Raw genomic sequence first — 20,657 nt, 5'->3', positions numbered from 1 at the left:
CACTTCCCACAGACCGGGCTGAGGGGACAGGGTATGGGGAGGGATTGGAACCGACCCTAAACATCACCCAGGGCACGGACACTTCCCACAGACCGGGCTGAGGGGACAGGGTATGGGGAGGGATTGGAACCGACCCTAAACATCACCCAGGGCACGGACACTTCCCACAGACCGGGCTGCTCCAAGCCCCGTCCAGCCGAGCCTGGAACACTTCCAGGGATGGGGCAGCCACAGCTTCTCTGGGCAACCTGTGCCAGGGCCTCATCACCCTCACAGGGATGAGTTCCTTCCTGACGTCGAACCTTAATTTCCCCTTTCAGTTTGAAGCCATTCCGCCTTGTCTGTCACTGCAGTTCCTGATGGACAGTCCCTCTCTGGTTCTCTGTAGCCCCTTCAGACAGGGCAAGGGGCTCTGAGGTCTCCACATAACCTTCTCCCCTCCAGGCTGAGCAGCCCCAGCTCTCCCAGGCTGTCCCACATGGGAGATGCCGAGTCCTCTGATAACTTCCTGGCCTCCTCTGCACTTGCTCCATCAGTTCCATGTCCTTCTCATGCTGGGGACCCCAGAACTGTACCCAGTGTTCCAGGTGGTCTCACAAGAGCAGATGGGGAGAATCCCCTCCTTGGACCTGCTGCCATGTCCCTTTGGATGCAGCCCAGGACCCCGCTGACTTTCTGGGCTGCAAGCCCACACTGCTGGCTCATGGGCAGTTTTTTTACAAATCATAATTACAATTTACAAATTACACCAGCCCTCATGAGATCCACTGGTCCAAAACAAACTGGGATGACTGGCTTTCAGTGACAATTTATTTAGTGACTCCCTGCAAGTTCAGTAAAATAAAATTCCCCTTATCCAGAAATGGCAACCCTTAAAGTCCCATTTGTAGAAAGTAATGTTACAGATTTGTCTCTTTGCCTTCCCAATCCATATAATCCACCAGATCCAGAAAAAAAACACTACCCTGGAATTTGCCATAACAAATGAGATATCTCAGTGTTAGTGAAAAAAAACCAACGTGGAACAAATGAAAAATTAGGTTTGATTTTTCCAAGTCTCCACAATTTATGAAATCACCATTTGCTCATCCATTTCTTGTTTACTTGGGAACAACTGACCCTGGAACAGCAGCACCAGTATTCTCACAGGAAGATGACCAGGAAGAGACACCTCTGTTGGAATAATTTTCTGCTTTTTGAACTTGCATTTCTCAGCTTTCAAATCCTGTTTTCTCTGTAAAAAAAATTAACTTTTACAGGAAAGCACTTTTTTAGCTACATGTCCCAGACTTTCAGAGCTTCGAGCTTTATTACTGTTTAACTAAGATTTATGTAAAGACTCCATTAATTTATATTAATCTACCAAGCTAAACATCCCCGTGCTGGGCCATCTGCACTACCCCAAGACAACCCACACGTTTCGAGTGTTGATTTCAGGAGAGGCTCAGCAACCACGTTTAGGATTCAAGGATACATTCGTGCTCTGACAGCAGCTATTGCGATAAAAACAAACAAGAAACCTCCTACACACCTTTATGTCACACTGAGCAGGCATGAGCAAGCACTTGGGATTCTTTTCTGCTTGGGCAAAGCAGTGCCACAATGCTCCCTCTTTGAGAGCTTCAAATAAAGGCAGTTCTGCCAAGCCTGTTCCCTTCTGCTCTGCAGCAGCACCAACCCAGCCCTCCCCACCTTGCACCTCACCTTCTCACCAGCATCTTCTCCCTGAACTACAGTTCGCTAGTTTTCACAGGTTTCGAAGATCAAACCCAGGATGAAACTTTAAGATCTTCATAAATCTTTTATTTATTAAGCATTAAGGAACTCTGAATTGCCAAGGCAGTCCTTTGCAAAACAACCACAACCTGACCAGAGTTCACCTGACATGATACAGCACTATGACCATCAGTTTTCTCAGACACACACATTTTAGGTATCAGATTTCCTGACACCACTCAAGATTATCAAGTAGGGTATCTGCTTTTACAGGTTCCAGCACTCCCAGGTAAACCTCCTCACTGGGATCTTCTAGTTCAGGAACTGAGGAGTTCTTAGCCCTTCTGCAAAGCCTCACTCTGTACCAGCGTGCCAAAAGCTCCAAGCTCAAGTTGTTCCTGGAAAATCACAACCTTCAGGAACACTACTGCATGGCTGTGACACTGCGAACAGGTCGCTTCCAAAATTAACAAAAATGTTAACCTGATACAAACTGGGTCATTGTAACACAGATGCAGGAGACAAGTGGCAGTGCCAATTCAGCTCTACTCCAGCAGAGCTCCAGACTGGCAGTCTGGTACTTCTCTCCAGACCTCACAGCCCATTTTTCACCACTGCAGCACACTCTCCCTGATCCTAACTGCACCGATCCCACAGGATCTGCCAGAGCTCGAGGACAGACAGTGGCTCAGAGGCACTTCCAAGCCAGATCTTCACAGCATGTGTTGGACACCCCTTCTCCAATCCTGCCTTATGGTGAAGCACTGATGGGCCAACAACTCCTGCACATCCAGGCTTTATTCCCATAGTGAGGGGATGTGAAAGTACAGTGAGTCAGCTCCCTTTTCATCTGTGGAACTGTTCACTGACCCTCAGTCAACCAGCACAGCACAACCACCCACGGACACGGCCAGTGCAGAGGTTTTAAGCGAGAGTTCTGAGTGCAGTGACAGCAGTGAGGGCTCAGGTACTGCCAAAAGAACTGAACTGCTCCAGGCCCCCACCTCCCAGACCCCACAGCTCATTCCCATGGCCATCTGCAGACACATCGCACTTCCAGCTGGATGGGAACTGAACATAAGACAGTACAAAAGAAAAGTCCAAACTGAACCTCCACATACCCCTTTTTAATATGTTATTTTGCACTGTGTACAGGAAAACCAAAAATAAACAAAAGGAACTTTAGCCAAACTCCCCTTCCTCCTCCAGCTTTATTGATAGTTTAAAATTACATTTTCTATGTTCTAGGACTTCAATTGCTCTTACCATCTTACTTTAAAAACTGATTACAAGCAAATGAAACTCAGTTGTCTAAGTGATATAGTATACAAAAATAACATCTTGATTTCTGTGAAAATGCATTTATTTGCAACTCCTGAATAACTCCAAATTGTATATGCTATGAGCACTGATGTCTGGGTTTCAGATTGACTTTGAGATATTTATTCAAAAGCTTCCCATTACGTTCTGTATCTCCAACATGAACATTCACTGACTGAATTACTGTTACTTTTAAGATTGATTTCAGATTTCTCTCTCTCTCTCATGGCCATTAACAGGCATGTGCATCTTGTTTGTTTACTCCCACTCAGCTATATGCTCTAGGTAGGGCCTGATGCAGATATCACTTGGTGTTAACAGCTACTGAGGTCAGACAATCCAAGGCCATTGTAATAAAATAAAAGTTATGAGGAAGTTTAGACACTTCCAGAATTTCTTTCCTCCTGCATAGGATCACTTCCCTGTAACCCAGAGAGGGTTTTTGCTGGTCTGACTCAACTCTTCCCACTCATCAATCCCTATTCACCAGTGGCACGGAAAGGGGGTTCTTTAACAAAGCATTATACATAACACCTCTACCAAACTAAACATAAACATTTTTGTAGTTAAATGCAGAAAGTTGATTTTTCCACCCCTTTCCTCCTTTTACACGGCAAGTAAAGCTCACTGGCCTGGGAGTAGCCTCTATCTGCCAACCTTTGGCCAGTGAAGAGGATTCAGAGAAAAATAATACAACCATCAATCAGAAAAAGGAGGGGCGACAAAGGAAAATAATTAGGCTGTAGCTTCAATTGTGCATTCCCGTGCAAGGTGCCCTGACTCGCCGCAGCGGTAGCAGTTGACTTCGCTGGTCTTGCTGCAGTTGATGGCTACATGGCCAGTTTCACCACACCTGCAACAGAAACAGTTCATCAGAGCCACCCCCAGCAGCCCTTCACAGGAGCAATCCCACCCTGTCAAGTACATTATCTGCTTCACTTTCACGCAACACGACTTCTGCAGTCAAGACTTCTGGTCCTGTGTTCCAGAATTCTTTGACATGAAGGAAGTTTGTCTTAACCACAGCCAGAACTGTTCACAAATGATCAGCTCACACTAATCACTGGATATGCCAAAATCACTCTATGTCAAATACAGAAGGCTTTGGGTGGTTTGGTTCCCCCCCCCTTGTTTTTTTAACTGTGGGCTGGGTTTTGCCTGCACGCAATGCTCCTGCCTGCAGTTTAGCTTTGTTTTGAGAGTCATTAGTCAAACTCAAATACACCATGTTCTCTCTCCTTCCTCCACAGAAGGGAATGTTGGTGGAGGTGAAGAATACTGCACTCAGGAATGTGCCGTCTCTGGTGTATGCCTGCATTCAAAACCCAGACAGCACTCTGAAGATGGCATTTCAAACCAATTTAACACCCACTTCTATCCATGTTTCTCTATAACCAAGACAACTTAGTGTGTTCATCCTGGGGCTGGCTGTGCCAGTCAGCTGATCTTTACAGCTGAGCTTTGTTAGCTCTAGGATGACATACTGGGCACCCAACCTCAGCAAGTCTGTGCTGTGGGCAAGCATCTCCCGTTACCTTCTGCAAAAGGACATGGCCCTTTCTCCTGTACAGCCCAAGAGATTTAACACTGCACTGTGTGGCTGTGCAGAGATGTGCATCACGTAATCTGTACTCCCCTTTGCTAACAGGTGTGAAAGTCCTAGTTCTGAGCAACAACAGGTAACTGTTCTAAGGAACTCGCTCCTTGGCCAGAGCTGAGGCTGCATTTCAGCCCCAGAATGCATTTCTCACAGCAGGTGCACTGCAGCTGTGTCTGGCAGCCTTACCTGTAGCATTTCACTTTGGTGCAGTCTTTCTGAATGTGCCCAAACTCCCCACAGGAATAGCACTTCTGCTCATCCGCGTGGTCGCAGTCGCGGGCCAGGTGGCCGGGCTTGCCACAGTTGTAGCAGCACTGCTCCCGCTCCCTCTTGGGCTCCTTGCAGTCCTTCGCAATGTGGCCACTTCTACCGCAGTTATAGCAGGCTTCCACAATGGGAAAAACACACCAAACAGACTATAAAACCTTGGTAGCATGAGGGGCAGCATGCTTTGAATGGGGCACACCCCCAGCCTGCTCCCAGGGAACCCCTGCGTCCTTCTCTTCAGCCACAGAGCTCTGCCCCTGGCACTGAAGAGTCAAATATTTAGTGATACTTACCATCCTCCTGGAGATCACAGTCCTTGGCGAGATGGCCAGACTCACCACAGCGGTAACAGATATCCGGCAGAGATGAGGACATGAACTGGAAGCCTGCTTGGAATGGGCACAAGAAGGAAAAGAAAAAAGCCTAAGTTCAGAATATTCTGACTCAATCACAAACACCGTCGGCTGAACTGACAAGTCGGTGTCACACTGAGCCTGTGGCAAAGTTCTTCCACAGAGGTACATTTCCTCGGTCCTTATTACCAATCTGTAGGTCTGACAACGCCAGTTTTACACCCTAACCACAGCACTCAGCCAGACACCCTGCTATACAACCAAACACAGCCACAGCCAGCACTCACCTCTGCCACGGCTCCTCATGCCACGGCCACGGCCGATGCCAGAGGGGCACTCCCGGGCCCAGTGGCCGCTACGGCCACACTTGAAGCACTCGTTGCTGCTCATGGCTGCAGATCACCTGTCTGAGCAAGAAGGACATTTTAAAACACCTTCTCCTCCCCCAGCCAAAGGCTACATTAAAATGAGAGACTCAGAGGTTTCCCATCCCCCCAGCAAAGGCAATGCAAACCCAACAGGACTTCTGGCCAACTCAATACTTTTGTGCAGTATTTCATCACGACTACTGAAACTACTGTGACGGATGAAAGTCTGCCTCCACTTTGCCTGAAGTAAGGCAACTTAGAACAGATAAAGAAACTGTGTTCTATGTAACTTTCACTCCTTTTTGTAGCCAACCTTTGCTTCGAGAACTTACAAAATACTCGGGGAGAGGGAAAAAGTAAAGCCCTTTAACTATTGTATTACCAGCCTTAATGTTGTTCTTTCAGTAAAGCACTTTCCTCCTCAATCCTATGAGTTAAACTCAAAAGCAGCTACTTATATGTACAAGTTATTTCCTCCTGTAGTTGTTACACCTTCTTTAAAAGTCTGCCTAGCAGCTACTACCTTTATTGACTAATCAAGTTTCACTCTAAAAGCTAAGTGTAAGAATAAGCAGCATTAAACCTAAAGCATTGAAGAACACATTAGCCCAACGTCTTTTATAACCTAACTAACAGTTAGACTCAGAAAAACAAGAATTACAATTTGTAATTTACCTATAGCTCAGGCTGCATATTCCACTCCCAGGTTCACATGAAAGAAAATGTTTTAAGACATCAGGCTTCCCAAAGGACAGCAGACACTTGCCAGGTATCTAAAAGGGCTAACTCACGAAACATCCTTAGAATAATCTGGAAGCAACAGACAGACAGGCCTGTCCTCCAGCACAAGCCCAAATGGGAAATGGAGGTGAGCAGAGCCAGCCTGCACAGCCCACTGAGGCTGTGGGGAGGATGGGGCAGGGCAAACACACAGCCACAGCTCCCCTGAGCTGTGGGACACTTACACAACAGTTCCAGAACTACAGGAAAAGAACGAGGAAGTTACACAGTTAAACTGGAGTCTTTTTTAAAGTGTGCTTGAAGTTTAAAGTACACTAGTCTAAAAATATGCACGTCAAGCATTGTTTTGCTGAAATCTCCCAAAGTTTTAATACCTCAAAAGCTATCTCCCAATTTATTATTCTTAACCCAACAGAAGTACAATCGTTATGTGGTATGTTTGGTAGTTTACTTGATCCCCCATCAAGATAATCCTCCTGTAACCCTACAGTTCATACACATTACAGAACACTCCCCCTCCTCTCAGACCATCCAGCATCCCAGATTACAGCAACAGTCAGGGGGCAGAGTCTTGAAAAAAGTCACTACAGGAGCAGCACAATGACACATGACCTCAAGAAGGAACCAGAATTAGCATCCTGACATTTAGCTCTTAAATGGAGAGCATATATCTAAACATGAATTTTAGTTACCTCTACCCCAACGTTTAACAAATTTACTCTGCCTTTTTACCAATTCCTCCCCCTCTCTCTGATGGTCTTCAGCACTCAAGTGATTCTTCCAACCACAGTATATGGCTGAGAATTTAAAATACAAGAGATACAAACTTTAGTGTGTTATCTCTGTAATCCCATATCTAACTTTCAGCTGGACCAGATGATGGTATGTGCCCTTAAAATGAAGTTCTGCAATGAAAGGGTGCAAGAAATCTTAAACAGATCTAAACAAGACTAAAACACCTGGCTGTCCAAGCACTTAAGAGATACCCTTGATTTTACACATAACCCAGTCTTCTCTGCTTCCTGTCAGTGCCCAAGATTTCCAAGTGTCTCCTGAGGACGCCCAGGGCCCGAGCACTGCCCGCTGTGGTGGCAGCAGCTGGCACTCACTGTGCCATTGTTTACGCCTGTGTTCATAGCAACCATGTTGACACTGCAGAACAGGGAAAACACAGGCAAAGCCAACTGCAGGAGTTGGGCTCAGGCACAGCAGTTGATGCTGCCTCTAATTTTCAAGAAGGACAAGATGGGGTCTCTGAAATACATACACTCTTCACTCACAACTCTTCCAAAAAGTGTTCACATTAAAATATTATCAAATGGCAACATAAGATGTGTTAAAGAGAGCAAAATAGCACTGGCAGCAGCTGCAGCAGAACTGCAGCACATCTGAACAGACATTCCACTACCAGATCTCACTCCCATGAACCTGAGGCTATGGTACAATGTCACAGGACTGAATCCTCCCCACAGAACCAGTCAGGTTAACACATGGTAAGAGACAAATGCCTAACAGGTGAGCCAGACCTGCTTTACATGCACAGAGGAGAAGTTCTGATATCAAGACTAATGGCAGCTTACCTCCAGTCTATCTGCCAGTCCAGGTCAGGACCTGCACGAGGGACAAAAGCTCACCACTCACCGCCATAAAGGAGTCTCAAAAGTTTTACATCTGCTTCAGAGTTTCTTCCTTTATAAATGCCCCTTCAAAAGGAAAACCTGAAGTTTCTTTTTCTCGTTTTCACGGCAAAGATTACACCAACTGAGTAAGAAATCTAAAGTCAAAGAACAGTCTCTGCAACTATCCTTCAAGACTACTGGAGATTCATTTAAAAACCCAGAGGTCCCTTTTTCCCCTGAACTCAGAGGTACTGGAAGGTTACAGCTGCCATACAAGTGTGATTACAAAGCACACTTCCCTATCTTCAGATACCTTCAGCGCATCCAAGAACCCAACAGTTTGCCTGGAGTTTCTCTTCCCGTGGTATTTCCATGTTTAACTTCTGCATTCTTCCTGTAAAGGATCTGAGACTCAGCACACGTTCAGCAGCCAGAGGTGGCTGCAGCTGACAATGGTTTTACTTGCCCCACCTTCTAAAAGCCTTACATGGGACAGAATTTCCCAGCAGTGTGAACTGTAAGGATTCAATTTCCAGAGGAAGCCAACAGCCACCTTGAAAGGGTAATATCCAGAAAAGGCTGGATCAGAAGACAAGTCCTTAAATGAACAGCCTCCAAGCACTTTGGACACCATTACAGCTTTACTTCCAAGAGAAAAAAACGAGTGCACTAAAACCCACCCAAGTTCAAATGCTCCTCTATTAGTCAATACTCCTCCATTTTGTCATCACAGGCAAGTTTCCAGCAGTTCCTTTTATCTATCAAGGCCACCTTCAGTAAGCCTTTTGCAAGAAAGCTACTTAAGTCTGCTTGGAAAGTTTTCAGTCCCAGCTCTCACTGTTCTGCGCAGCTCAGACGTGTTACACAAAGCAGCCTGTCCTGTCTGTCCATGTGTCATCGTCCCCGCCCCCCCCTCACATACCAGAACAAGATTTTTACCTCACCAGGGCAGGAAAAGCAGTAATGGAAAACAAATCACAACTATGGCCTCATGTAGCATTTCTGAGACAGGTCAAATTCTGCAAGGTATAGTAAAGCAGTGCCTCACAGAATAAGATTTGAAAACTTGTCAAAAACACAAGTCTAATTGTGTTTTCGTACCTTTCCAGAAAGAGAGAAGGTAGTAATTTACCTCAACTCCTTCTACAGAGCTCTGCAACTGCAGTTTGAAGCCAAAACATTAAGAATGAATTTTAGACCTTGTTCTCTATGATGGCCCTACTGCTAAAAAGCAGGGCTGAGAACAGATTCCCGGGCCACCACAGCGCTTTCCTAGGTCAGATCCGAAGCTTTTGAGGGCAAACCAAGCACCAAACTTCAAAGTGACCAAGTTTTTTTGTGTTTCTTGTAGCGACAGAAGAAACCTTTGATACAAGAAGTTCCTGCTATCAAACTCTGAAGGGGAAGACTGTGTCTTACTGTAGCTTTACAGTTAATACATACTCAAAACTGCTAGAACAGGAGAGGTGCTATTAAGCCCCAATTCTCACACACAAGATTCAGCAATAGCCGAGCCTGTTTTAGTAGCCCACCTAGAGCTGATGATGGACAGAACTGCCACTAAGCTCCACTCTAATGCTTATTTTATGCCTTTCAGCCTCGATGCCCTCCAGGGAAGAAGTTGTTTTAACAAACAAAAATAAAACTGACTTGGGCTCCTCATAGTAAAAAGGAAGCTGAACTTCAACCCCAAGATTAGTGACAATTCTTCTGGATACCAGCAGTTCCTTAGCATTTAACAGCCCTGTACAGTAGGGCCACTGTGTTTACTAGGTGCTTCTTTCAACCTACGAGTACAACCTGAAGTTGGTATCAGCAGGACTTCACCCCTTCAATCAAAGCACAGACCAGATAAAAGCCCTTGCCAGAGCCAGCACACGTAAGAGCCCTTTAGCAAGTCGGTTCTGTCACAGGCCAACGTTGAGAAATCAGCCACTCCCTTCCAGGCCGTTGGTGACCAACCCACAGCACCACACCTGAATGGGGCAAGTCAGCCCTGAGACAGCCTGAGCATGGCAAACCCCCAATGTGACAGGAAGCACAGCTCTGCTTTCCTCAAAGAAAAGACTGAAAAGGCAGAAAGGCCTGCTAACCTAAGCACTAGCATTTAGTTTCAACAGAAAACTCCAAGTACTACTCATTTTAAATGAGTTTTTATTTCCCAAGCAAGATGTAAGAGTTCTCAAACACAACTATCACCAAAGCTACTCAGTATTCAAAAGCTGAATTTCCACATCTGTAACCTAAAAACCTGCTACAGAAGAGTTAGTGATGCTCCTGTCTTCCACTTTTGTCCTCACTAGGATGAAATATAAAAGTATTCTGACCACCAGAAAACATTATGCCAATTCTGAAAGAAATTAGCTTGAAAGGTCAGGAAAACCTGCAGAAGTGGAAAGTCAAGCCCCTATGCTCCATGTGGGACCCGTCTGCATTTCACAGTCACACTGACCCAGGAACGCTGAACATTAACTCAAGAACTGAGGGTAGAAGCCAGGACAAAAGGACATCCTGACTTCAATTACACGGGTAATTCTTGCATAGCTCTGTTAACACAAACCAGGAAGAGAAATAAAGTTCATCCAAAAGTGACTCTGCAGCACTTTCTGCCTACCCATATGTGGACTGGGAGAAACCACATCTACCAAACGTGCACATTTTAGCCATAAAAAATACAAGGGGAAGATGGTATCTGTATGAACTTTTAAGTTGAAAGAAAAGCAAACAACAGGAGCAACATGTGAAGCTTTTAACATAAAAGTCAGCCCAGACTTTAGCAAGGTCAGTTTAAATGGCAGGTTAAACCTGTAACTCGCAGGGTTGTTGCACAGCCCCAGTGAACTCATTTAACCTCTTCCCGCGGAGGACAGATGCAGAATTGCCTCTCTAGGTAAGTCTGCACTGAGGAAGAGAAGACGGTCCACGCAACCTTAAAGCTGCGTGGAAATGAGATCGCATTAGGTGCTTAGAGGAAAACAAAACCCATTATTAAATATGACAATGCTGGATTCTGTATGAGCAACAGCGGTTACTTGAGAACTACGCCCGACTGGAACTCAAATAAAAGGCCGCCCCAGAGCCCGCGCTGTGCAGATGGCACAGGCTGTTTTTCCTATCCATTTATAGGTCACACTTGGATTTGGAGCAGGCCACCCGTGCCTGTGGTCGGAGCAAACAGTTGCGACACCTCGACCCTGTGTCTCCGGAGCGCCTCACACGTGGGGAGCCACGTGGTGCGCGGGCCGCGGCCCCGCCGACGGGACTTTAGCGGGGACTTAAAATGAAATTAAATGAAATTAAACACAGAGAAAGAAGAACAAACAGTTTAATTTCAGGCCGTTCCCCGCAACCCCCGGGCTCACAGGATCTTTTTCTCCCCGAACTCGCTGGCGCACGGCCGGGCCGCGCTCCCCCTGCCCGGGCGGCCACGTGCGGCCCTGCCCCCCTCCACCGCCCCGCAGGCCGAGCGTGCAGCGGCCCCGGGGCCGCGCCCGGGCGGAGCGGAGCGGCCCCCCCGCACCCCGGGCGGCGCAGGCTCCCTGGGCGCTCCCGGAACCCAGCCCTGACTCAGCCTCCGCCGCCGCCCTCGCCAGGCTCGCGGCCACCGCGGCCCCCCCGTGCCCTGGCCCGTCCCCCGCCCGGCCCGGCCCGGAATGGGGCCCGGAATGGCGCCCGCGCCCACCCGCACTTTCCCGCGCTAGGCCAGAGTGCGCCAGCGCCATCACCGCCCCGCACGGCGCCCGCGCTGCCGCCGCGGCTCCCGCCTCGGGCCCCCACGGCTCACCGGCCACTCCCTCGCGGCCCTCGGCGGTACCTGCGGTCCGGTCCCCCCACGGCCGCGGCCCCCGCACGACTCGGCCCCGCTCGCTCACTCGGTGCCGCCGGTCCCGCTGCCTGCGCCACACGCGGTGTGCACACGGCCCCGCGCCGCCCCGCCCGCCGCTCTGCGCACGGCTCGCCGGGGGCGCACCCAGCCAATGGGCGCCCGGCGCTGCTCCGCGCGGCCAATGGGAGCCGTGGGCGGGGATACCCAGCCGCGGGGTGGGCGGGGCGCGCGTCCCGCGCGCGGGCGGGGGCGCGGGGCGGCCATGGTGGCTCTGGGGCTGCGCCGACCCGCCGTGACTCACCGCTGCGCCGGGGGGCAGCGCGGCCCTACACGCACCTGAGAGCCGCGCCGGAGCTGCCGAAGCCTCTGTTCAGCTCCCTATGCCCGGCTCCCCCCGCCCGCTGCTCGGCCCCGGTTCCCGCGCCGAGCCGGGCGACCCGCAGGGTCCGGTGGGACACCCCGCACGCCCCAGCGGGGCTTGCACGGGACTCGCCGCCGCCCCATCCCCTGCAGCCTCCGCCCGCCAGGGCTCCTCTAGGCCTCGTCACGCTGCCACCGCGGCCCTGCCCGGACACCGTCAGGCGCCGGTGCCGCGCTCGGCAGAGCCCGCGGTGCGGGGTCGGGGCTGAGACGGCCCTGCGGGACCGGGCCGGGGCTGAGGGGCGTGGGCAGGCCCGGGCCGGGCTCAGCGCGGCGGGCAAGGCCACTGCCCGCCCTCCAGGGCCGTGAGGCGCCGTCGCCATCTTGACGGGGCGCGGGCGCCGCCGCCGCGCAGGAAATGGAGGACGCGGGGCCGTGAGGGCACCCGGGCCCCCTCAGCGCGGAGGGCACCGCCGGGCACCCGCGCGGGGCTCCCGCGCGCTACAGCCCAAAGACACGAGAGGAAAAAAGTTGTTTTGAGTCACCTAACAAAATTTACACTCGGACTCTGTGCCGTACGCAAAGCTCAGGAATAGTGTTCCTGCTTGGTGTTCTGAGGGCGTTTACATAAACCCTCTCCTTTGTGCCTGGGAACTTTGCAAATGAATTAGTGACCAATTATTGCCCCGAACGCACTCCCACGTTCATGGCCTGGCAAGTACGACACACCAGCAGTGTCCAGCATCAGTCGTCATCCTTTTGTTCCAAGTCACACCGTTTTTGTTTAAAAGTCTTTCCCTCCCAGTCCATCAGTTACAAGAAGGACCCGCCGAGCCCCGGGCTCAGGAATAAAATGTGGGGCTGATCGTGGAGATGCTTTGGACTGACCTTTCCTCAAGCTGTAAATCTAATATTATAGCACTATAGTTAAGTTTCTTTTATTAGACTATGAGTAACAAAGTATGTCTTTTCCTCGTGTTAAGTGCAGCTCATTTAAGATGGACTTTACGTGAGTTTATTTGGGGTTTGTGCGCTGTGTTTGCGTGTCTGTCTGGTGCGTTTATAATGAGCTGTATTTTCCACAGGGCTACACCCACTGTGCATCAGCACGGAGGTGTGAAAAGGGGACCTCTCAGACCTATCTCTGCATATTACTCTATAATGTCTAACAAACTTATGCCAGGTCTTGTTCTGGCATTTGTTTCACAGCACTGTAAAAAATATCAGCATCACCAACAAGCTTTGAACCTGTAATAATATTTTTTTCCATTCATTACTTTTTTTTGTCTTTACTGTCATGGTTCAGCATTATTTTCGTGGCCTTGGGTTGCCTCAGATACATTACAGTCCTGTTCTCAAGTAGTTGCACTTTTAGTTTTCGTGGCTAGAGATACAGGGAAGAAAAGTAATGTGTGTAGCTAAGCAAGTGCTCAGAGCTTCTAAATCATGACTGTGTCTGCACTGCATTAAAAAACCCCAATCAAACAACAGATCAATGTCACTCAGAAAGGCTACAGAGACAAAATCACGTATCCTCAATTTTTTCAGCAAATCTTTTTTTAAAGTACTAGAACCTGGTCTCTCTATGAGTCAGGAATTTCAGACCAACAAACCAATTGTAATACAACTTTTCTAACTTTTCTTGTGTTTCGCTAGTTGTACTTCTTGAACTGTCCATGAGGCCAGGAAACTCCAAACTTAACTTTGGTGGAACCTCTAGACTTTCTGTCAGCAAAAGTTTTTGTGACTGATAGAGATGGTTAAATTGCCCTGAACAACGAATCATACACTGGACTCTCCCTTACTTGAAATGGAAAGAGGGTGCAACTGTGAGTGAAAATGCTTTACTCCAGAAGAGTTACTGCTGGTGGCACATCAATTAATCACCCTCCCAAAGGGAACTGCCTCAGATACAGCTCCAGTTCTTATAATACAGGATATTTTTAGCTGTGTTTCGTTATAATGGAGGAAATTCTCCTCCAGCAGATAGTAAGAGAGTCTTCTAACAGTGTTTAGTTTGTGTACTTGCCCCAAGAATTAATTTGGCTTGTTGTATCTTAGTAAAGCTTGCAATTCTTGTTTTTCAGGTTCCTCTGATATTTAGGCATAGTCTTGCAGTTAGAGAACAAAAGTGAGAAGCATGACATCTATTCCTGACTCAGTTACTTCCTAGAGAAAACAAAGGAGACAGAGAACAGGGTAGAAGTACAAAGTCTTCATTTCTTGTGTTCAAGGAAAATACAATTTGATGTCAGTTCCAGTCTCTGCCCCAAAAATCCCAAGCCTTAAGAGCAATTTATGAATATCAGTGCTCAGAGGAGCTCAAGTGCAGTAATGGCTGAAGGTAATCTGTTCTTTCAGCAATATATCTTTCCTAATGCAGACAGTTCTTAGAAGTGTTGGATGAAGAGCCAAATGGTTTTAAGACCAAATAAAACAACAAATCAGATTTTGTGACCCATGCTGTTGCATTGTTTTCCTCTGAGTGGTTGGGCCTGTGGGTAGAGAATTGTTTCAGTTGCTGGGCAATTGTCATTGCCTCAGCCACGTATTTCCATTGTTAAAGCAAACCTTACTTCATTTTGTATGTGGGATTTTTCAAAACCAAGGAGACCTAAAATAATCATTATGGGTTGCAAGTATTCAAAAGAGAAACTGCTTTTACAGCATTGTTGGGTTTAAAGCAATCTGTCAGCAGCAGTGTCAGAACAAGTGGTGGCTGTTTCCTGTTCCTTCCCCCATTCCAAGCCATTCCTTTTCCTGCCAGGAGGCCACAGCAGGGCAGGAACACCCCCACCTTTCCCCAGGTCTGCCCCTGGATGCTGTGCCCTGCCCTCTGCAGCAATGGAGTTCCAATGGTCTAAGAGTCTGCAGTCAGCTCTGCGTATTTATTTGTTTAAAAAAGCCACAGTCAACTGAGAGCTGACACAACCCCAGTGAAATCAGCTGCTGTACTGACAGAGGAGAGACTGCTTAACATTTGTCCACGTCAGTGACAGTTCAGGAAGCATCACCGGTGATCGGAAGAGACTTTTGACATGTAGAAGGTGTATATTCCCTATATTCCCTGGGTGATGCAACAGATAGCAGGAAAGATCTGCCTGCTTCTTTAATGAAGTATTCATATTCAGGCTTCATGGTTGAATTATTTCATAGGCTTATATATAATTTTTATTATTTTGAGAATATGTCTATGTTAAATTAGCTACATACAGTCCTTTAGGTTGAAATGAGTCTGGCTGAAGAGAAGCAATCATACGGACTGATTCCAGATTCTTAGTTCAGTTTGATGTATTATAATTAGCTGATGAGATTTCAGGTAATTGCTTATTTAATGTATATAATAGTACAAGTGATGACTTAGCTCATGACTGTTGCACAGATGCCCACGTTTAGAGTCAGGCAAGAAGAACTTCCTCTGCTAATGCCTGTGTATGGAGATAAAACCTGGATGTGAAGGCACCACGAGGTCATACCCAGCATAACCAATGGCCAGTGTACCAGGCTGAGGTACAGTGAGAAAATATCTCAATAAAGTATCCTCTAAAGCACATTCTTTGGCATGGAAAAAACACACAGACATCTTTGTGCTCTTCTCTTATTTTTAAAACAACCTGTTGAATAACCTGTTGTATGCCAGCTGCTCAGGATGCTTTAATGTCCATATTTAAGCTGTCATTTCGTTCTGCCACACTGGCATTTGCACCACTGAGCCCATTTTTATGTCTGTTAAGATGACTACACTTTTAAAAATTTTAAAATCGCACCAATATTTGATGGTCTGTGTGGCACTTCAAAGAGCACATGGTGCATGGTGGAGCAGTGCTTGATGCAGGATGGCTCTGGGACCACACACAGAGCAAAGACTGAAGGATGACCTGCATAACCTGGAGAGTTAGAGGCACTAAACCGTGATAATAATATAGATGTTCACGTGTACACAGTGTTGATGGAGTTCTGGTGTCCCTCTAAAATGGGATATGCAACTGAAGGGGCAGTTTTTGTCATGCTGCTGCTTCTATTTCTGAGCAGTGCCCCGAGGTTATCCCTGACAATGGGAGTGCCCTGAGGCACAGGGACTCTGTTCTCAGCTGTCTGACCCGGCATGTGCCACTCCATCTACAGCCCGGGCTGCTCCTGCCTCTCAAATGCTTCTCTCTCTTCTCCCAGTGATTTACACAAGGGATTCCAAAATTTGAGTTCTACTGATGAGGGATCAGTGAAATCTCTATGTGATGTTTACTGAAAGTACAACTAAAAATATTAATGATTAACTTAACATGATCAGATAGAAGAGCCCAAGCCTTCCATGATGCTGATGATTCCAGCTCAGTGCTCGTGCGATTCTGTTCACTTTGATGGGGTGTCTCCTGATCTGGGGCTCCAGAGGAGTCCCAGATCCCACAGCAAAACCTTCCCTTTGCTGGACACTGGGACTGAGCTGTGTAGGATGGATTTGCAAGTCTCCATCTGAGGGTCTTAATCAGCCCATCTTGTATCAGCGTGTTTGATATCAAGGAACTGGAGCTGGACCCCGAAGTTTTTACCCTGTTGAGGGGACATCCCCTCATGTCTATGCCAGTTAACTCTGGGAACAAAAGACATTCTTAGGAAAGAAAGAGTATGTCAAGACTACAGTGTCAGACCAGACACAACCAGATGCTAGAAGAGCTCTTATGTTTTCCAGAGGCAGCTGTAAGCAGGGAAAATAGCCTGTTGTAACCTGAGCGAGGAGAGCCAGAGCCTCGAGGAGCAGTGCAAAAGCAGAGCTGCTCCCAGGGCAGGGTTCCCAACCTACTTTGGATGCAGCAACACAGCTTGGCTCCAGAACTGAAATGAGCTCTTTATCTGGACTTGACCAGGCTCCAAGGGATTTCAGTAAGAGGAGGCTGAGTCAGGACTTGGCTATAGGTGGATCAGAGACTTTGCACTGTTTATTTATTAAATATATCCCATCTGGTGTCCTGTTTGTAGCCTGCCAAAGCAAAAGGGATTAAAACCTTCTCCCCCCAACATCTCAATATTGAAATAATGAGTAGAACTTTTTTTCCCCTCAACATTATTCCTGGGATAAGCTGTCAAGCAAGCAGTTGAGTTGTTGCACCTTACCACAACCTTTGCCAAGAAAGATTTAGCAGCATGATAATGTAATGGAAAATATTATAGCCACGTTCCTTTCACACATAAATTTTGTGCAGAAAGATTGACATCTAATGGGAGAAAAAAAAAGTTTGTGTTAATATTTATGTGCTTTATTGTTTTCTCCAGTGTGGCATTTTACCCAAAATACTGCAGAGGATTTGGGAGAATGAGGTAAGTGAAGTTATCCCACCTTGGATTGAAATGTGGATATAGAACTGAGAGCATCCTTTCAGCTGCATTAACTAATACAAAATACACTTAAATAATACAAAGAAATACGAAGATAATTATCAGAAATACTCCTTTGATAACCACAAGATTATTAAAAGAGATGTTCACTTAAAGCTGTGCAAAGCCAGGTTGGGGGTATGCCTGTCAGGAAGGAGCAGTGGGAATAACTCACAGGGAAGGAGAAATTATCTAATAAATGTAAACATTGGCAACAACAAAAAGCTAACTGAATTCCATGGTAATTTCCACCAAGTAACAAATGAAAACAATTGGGCCCTACCAACGGGGGTGACAAACTGTTCTGTAGTTCCCAGAATATTTGTATGTGCTAAAAATAAGCACAGCTCACTTTAATTGCACGAGAAACTACAGGCTGAGGGTGAGTGAAAGGTCATAAAAAGGTGCTGGCTTGGAGGGAGAAAAAAGCACCAGAGCAGGCACATGAGAATTCAAAGTTGTGACAAAGATGTGTGAGATACTCTGCAGAGCTAAGCTAATAGAGTTGTTTTACATTATAAGATCAAAGTTAGAGGAGTAATACAGCTGAGGTAGTTTTAAAGGTTAAAAAGCCCAGATACTGCGGGGTTCCCCAACAGTGCAAACATACTGGGTTTGGAATTGTAAAAGTGAAAATTTACAGGAAAAAAAACTCTTATAAATTGCCCTGATTTCCACTCTTTTCATGTCAATTCCATATGAATTAGATAGAAACAAGACACCTTTTCTCCTCATAATTATATAATTATATATTCTTTCATCTGTTTGTAACAACAAAGCTAAACTTACAGGTTTGATTAATTCAGCCAAATAGAAAAAATCCAGCTCCAGTGAAATCTCGTGGTAAGTCACATCATCCTACCCATCCTTCTGTGTGCACAGAGCCATGTCCTGCTCTTCTCCTGTTGGGACGTTCTCCAGTTGGTTTGAGGATTTCAGGCCCAGAAATGCAAACAGACATTGCAAAACCACACAGAGGGCCTGGGCCTCGCTGGGCTTTCACTGGTTTGAGCAGGACTTTTTCTTAGGAAGGAACTGTCTTAATTTCCTGGGCTTCTCATTAACATGGGTAAAACTGAACTTGGTGAATAGCTTCCAGAGTCTTGAGTTTCAGAAAAGGATTTCCTCATGAGCACATATGGCCTGCTGTATAAATTCATAGTTCATCATTCATAAGAGGTGGGACCTTCTCTGTATAAATAAATAAATAATTTTCTTCTGTTTTCCAGCTTTCTAAATTGAAGCAGGGGTCCTGTGGGTTGAAATAAACCCTGATAATACAGGTAAGAACTTCATTTCTCTCCTGGGATACACACCCTGTCATCACTCTTCCCTTTCCCAGCCTCAGGGGTTTGGACATCTCTCCAGTGGGATCTATTTTGTGATGTTGTATGCACTGAGATTTGTTTTCCCCTGATGTTTTTTCTTCCCAAGTGGTATCTCTGGGGTGGCTGGAAAACCCACGTGCACATTTTGTGTGTTGCACATAGGTTGTGATGTGTAACTAAATTCCTTTTGCCAATGCCACAAGAGGACAGTGTGTCACTCACTGGTCCTTTGCTTCAGAAAAGAGGCTTATAATGGAAAAATACTGCTATTAAAATTACAGGCTTGAGCACTGTTATAGCCCAAAGTGGCAGAAACAAGCAATGAGAAGGAAAGATGTTCCTTCCTGTGTGCTCTGTGGCTTGACCAGCTGCATAAGGAACAGAAAGGGAGAGTCACCATCCACTCTGGTGCTCAAGCACAGCCAGGGGAAGACAATGTGCCCAGTAAAAAGGGACTCTCTCTTGGAAGAGAGCAGGAACAGGCCTGCCTGAAGCACAGCTTAAATATTGGATGAGTTTTTAAAACAAAATAGGAAGTGATTCTTGAAGATCATAAAGACTGATGGAGGAGTCAGAGTAAATCCAAGTCTTTTGGCATACATGGAAATGCTGTTTGAATTTCTTACCCCACTACATGAGCAATGAGACTTCACATGTCTGAGGCATTTTTTCCCCAGTGTTTCGTTATTTGACCAACTTTACAACATATTGGGTGTGGAATCATAGAATTGTTAGGCTGGAAAAGACCTTCAAGATCATCGAGTCCAACCACTCCCCAGCACTGCCAAGGCCACCAGGTCCCCAGGTGCCACATCCACAGGAGAAGACAAACAGGTTCCTTGAGTAGAAACAAAGATCTGCCTAAAATGTGCCAGTGTTTCCATTGTGGCCAGTGTTTCAATTCTAGTTCTTTTAGGAAGACTTTACAAGAATAGTAAAAAGCAGGAACAACCTATAATGTAATTTTTAAGAGACCTGTCAGCGTAGTTTCTGTTTCAATGACAGCTAGAGATGGGGGCATAAAATGTTTCTATAGCCTGCAAAAGGGGACTTCCAATACACTGCATGAGGGATTTAGGCATCACTGGTGTATTTGGCACAAAATATCAAATTGTGTGTATGGACTTCACAGCTGCAGACACCTGGTTTTCAAGACATCTCTGATTCCAAGTTGATGGTATGACATATACTATATATGACTGGCTTGTTTTTATATAAACACTGTAAAAGTAGAGAGAGTCACCTAAGAGAAGGATGGTATTTGTTATTCAATAAAATGGAGTAAAAAGCCTGTCATTGCTCATAAATATGGTTTGCTTTTCCTCACTGGTGTCCTATTGGATCATATCATATTATAGTAATTAAACATGTTATAATTCAGATTATTAGTATAATCACCAGCTTTAATAGGCACACTTAATAATAAAGTCTTCTTGAAAAAATTATTCCTTTAAGATTCAGGCAGCTGAAAGTCTAGTCATAGTTATATCATAAACATCCATTTCCAAGGTCAGTCGCACTAATAAAACGAGTCATCTAGAAGGAGGTTTTATCCATGTGAGCCTGAAAATGGCACAATGCTGGTATTTAGCAAAAATAGGGAAAGGAGGTTGTATGTGAATTAGGAGAAAAATCAGATGCCCTTGAAAACTGAAGAATAAATGGAATGAATTGATTTTTGTCTTTGCAGAAGGGAGACATTAGTTTTCAGAAATTATCACGTTTCTGCCTTCAGTGTATACCAGGAGAAAACACATTGTCTGCTATGGCCGTGATTATTTTCCTGGAA

General features: G+C 46.4%; 1 protein-coding gene and 1 long non-coding RNA gene across 15 annotated transcripts; one reads left to right on the top strand and one right to left on the bottom strand.

The window, feature by feature from the left end:
* Positions 1-2,822: 2,822 nt before the first annotated feature.
* On the bottom strand, positions 2,823-11,933 carry CNBP (CCHC-type zinc finger nucleic acid binding protein). Of its 7 annotated transcripts, none has more exons than XM_064668046.1 (5): positions 11,799-11,933; positions 5,544-5,663; positions 5,198-5,292; positions 4,823-5,025; positions 2,823-3,889 (listed from the first exon to the last, which is right to left on the bottom strand). In XM_064668046.1, the coding sequence occupies exons 2-5, from the start codon at positions 5,644-5,646 to the stop codon at positions 3,772-3,774; spliced, it is 519 nt and encodes a 172-aa protein (XP_064524116.1). In that variant the 5' UTR covers positions 5,647-5,663; positions 11,799-11,933; the 3' UTR covers positions 2,823-3,771. The 7 variants fall into 7 exon arrangements, with proteins under 7 accessions (XP_064524116.1, XP_064524118.1, XP_064524119.1 ...); XM_064668048.1 differs by having other exon boundaries at positions 4,823-5,021; positions 5,197-5,292; positions 11,799-11,932; XM_064668049.1 differs by having other exon boundaries at positions 5,198-5,289; positions 11,799-11,932.
* Positions 11,934-12,043: 110 nt separating this feature from the next.
* Positions 12,044-20,175, top strand: LOC135420492 (uncharacterized). Of its 8 annotated transcripts, XR_010433540.1 has the most exons (6): positions 12,044-14,369; positions 15,076-15,217; positions 15,553-15,680; positions 17,439-17,483; positions 18,770-18,823; positions 18,975-20,175. It is a non-coding gene; the product is annotated as an uncharacterized LOC135420492 (long non-coding RNA). The 8 variants fall into 8 exon arrangements; XR_010433541.1 differs by lacking the exons at positions 15,076-15,217; positions 15,553-15,680 and having other exon boundaries at positions 12,045-13,071; positions 13,827-14,369; XR_010433542.1 differs by lacking the exons at positions 15,076-15,217; positions 15,553-15,680 and having other exon boundaries at positions 12,049-13,179; positions 14,258-14,369.
* Positions 20,176-20,657: the final 482 nt, after the last annotated feature.

This window comes from Pseudopipra pipra, chromosome 11 (genome assembly GCF_036250125.1).
Source record: "Pseudopipra pipra isolate bDixPip1 chromosome 11, bDixPip1.hap1, whole genome shotgun sequence".
NCBI classification, from domain to species: Eukaryota; Metazoa; Chordata; class Aves; order Passeriformes; family Pipridae; genus Pseudopipra; species Pseudopipra pipra.
Note: the sequence above shows the minus strand (reverse complement) of the source record. Positions and strands in the feature narration are given on the sequence as shown.

Excerpts from the sequence above, each read along its gene's own strand:
- CNBP (XM_064668046.1), bottom strand. The coding sequence starts at position 5,646 with ATGAGCAGCAACGAGTGCTTCAAGTGTGGCCGTAGCGGCCACTGGGCC. Across the intron at positions 5,026-5,197 it reads ACTGTGATCTCCAGGAGGAT|GAAGCCTGCTATAACTGCGG; the intron begins GGTAAGTATCAC and ends TTTCCCATTGTG. Across the intron at positions 3,890-4,822 it reads ACCAAAGTGAAATGCTACAG|GTGTGGTGAAACTGGCCATG; the intron begins GTAAGGCTGCCA and ends TTTCTGTTGCAG.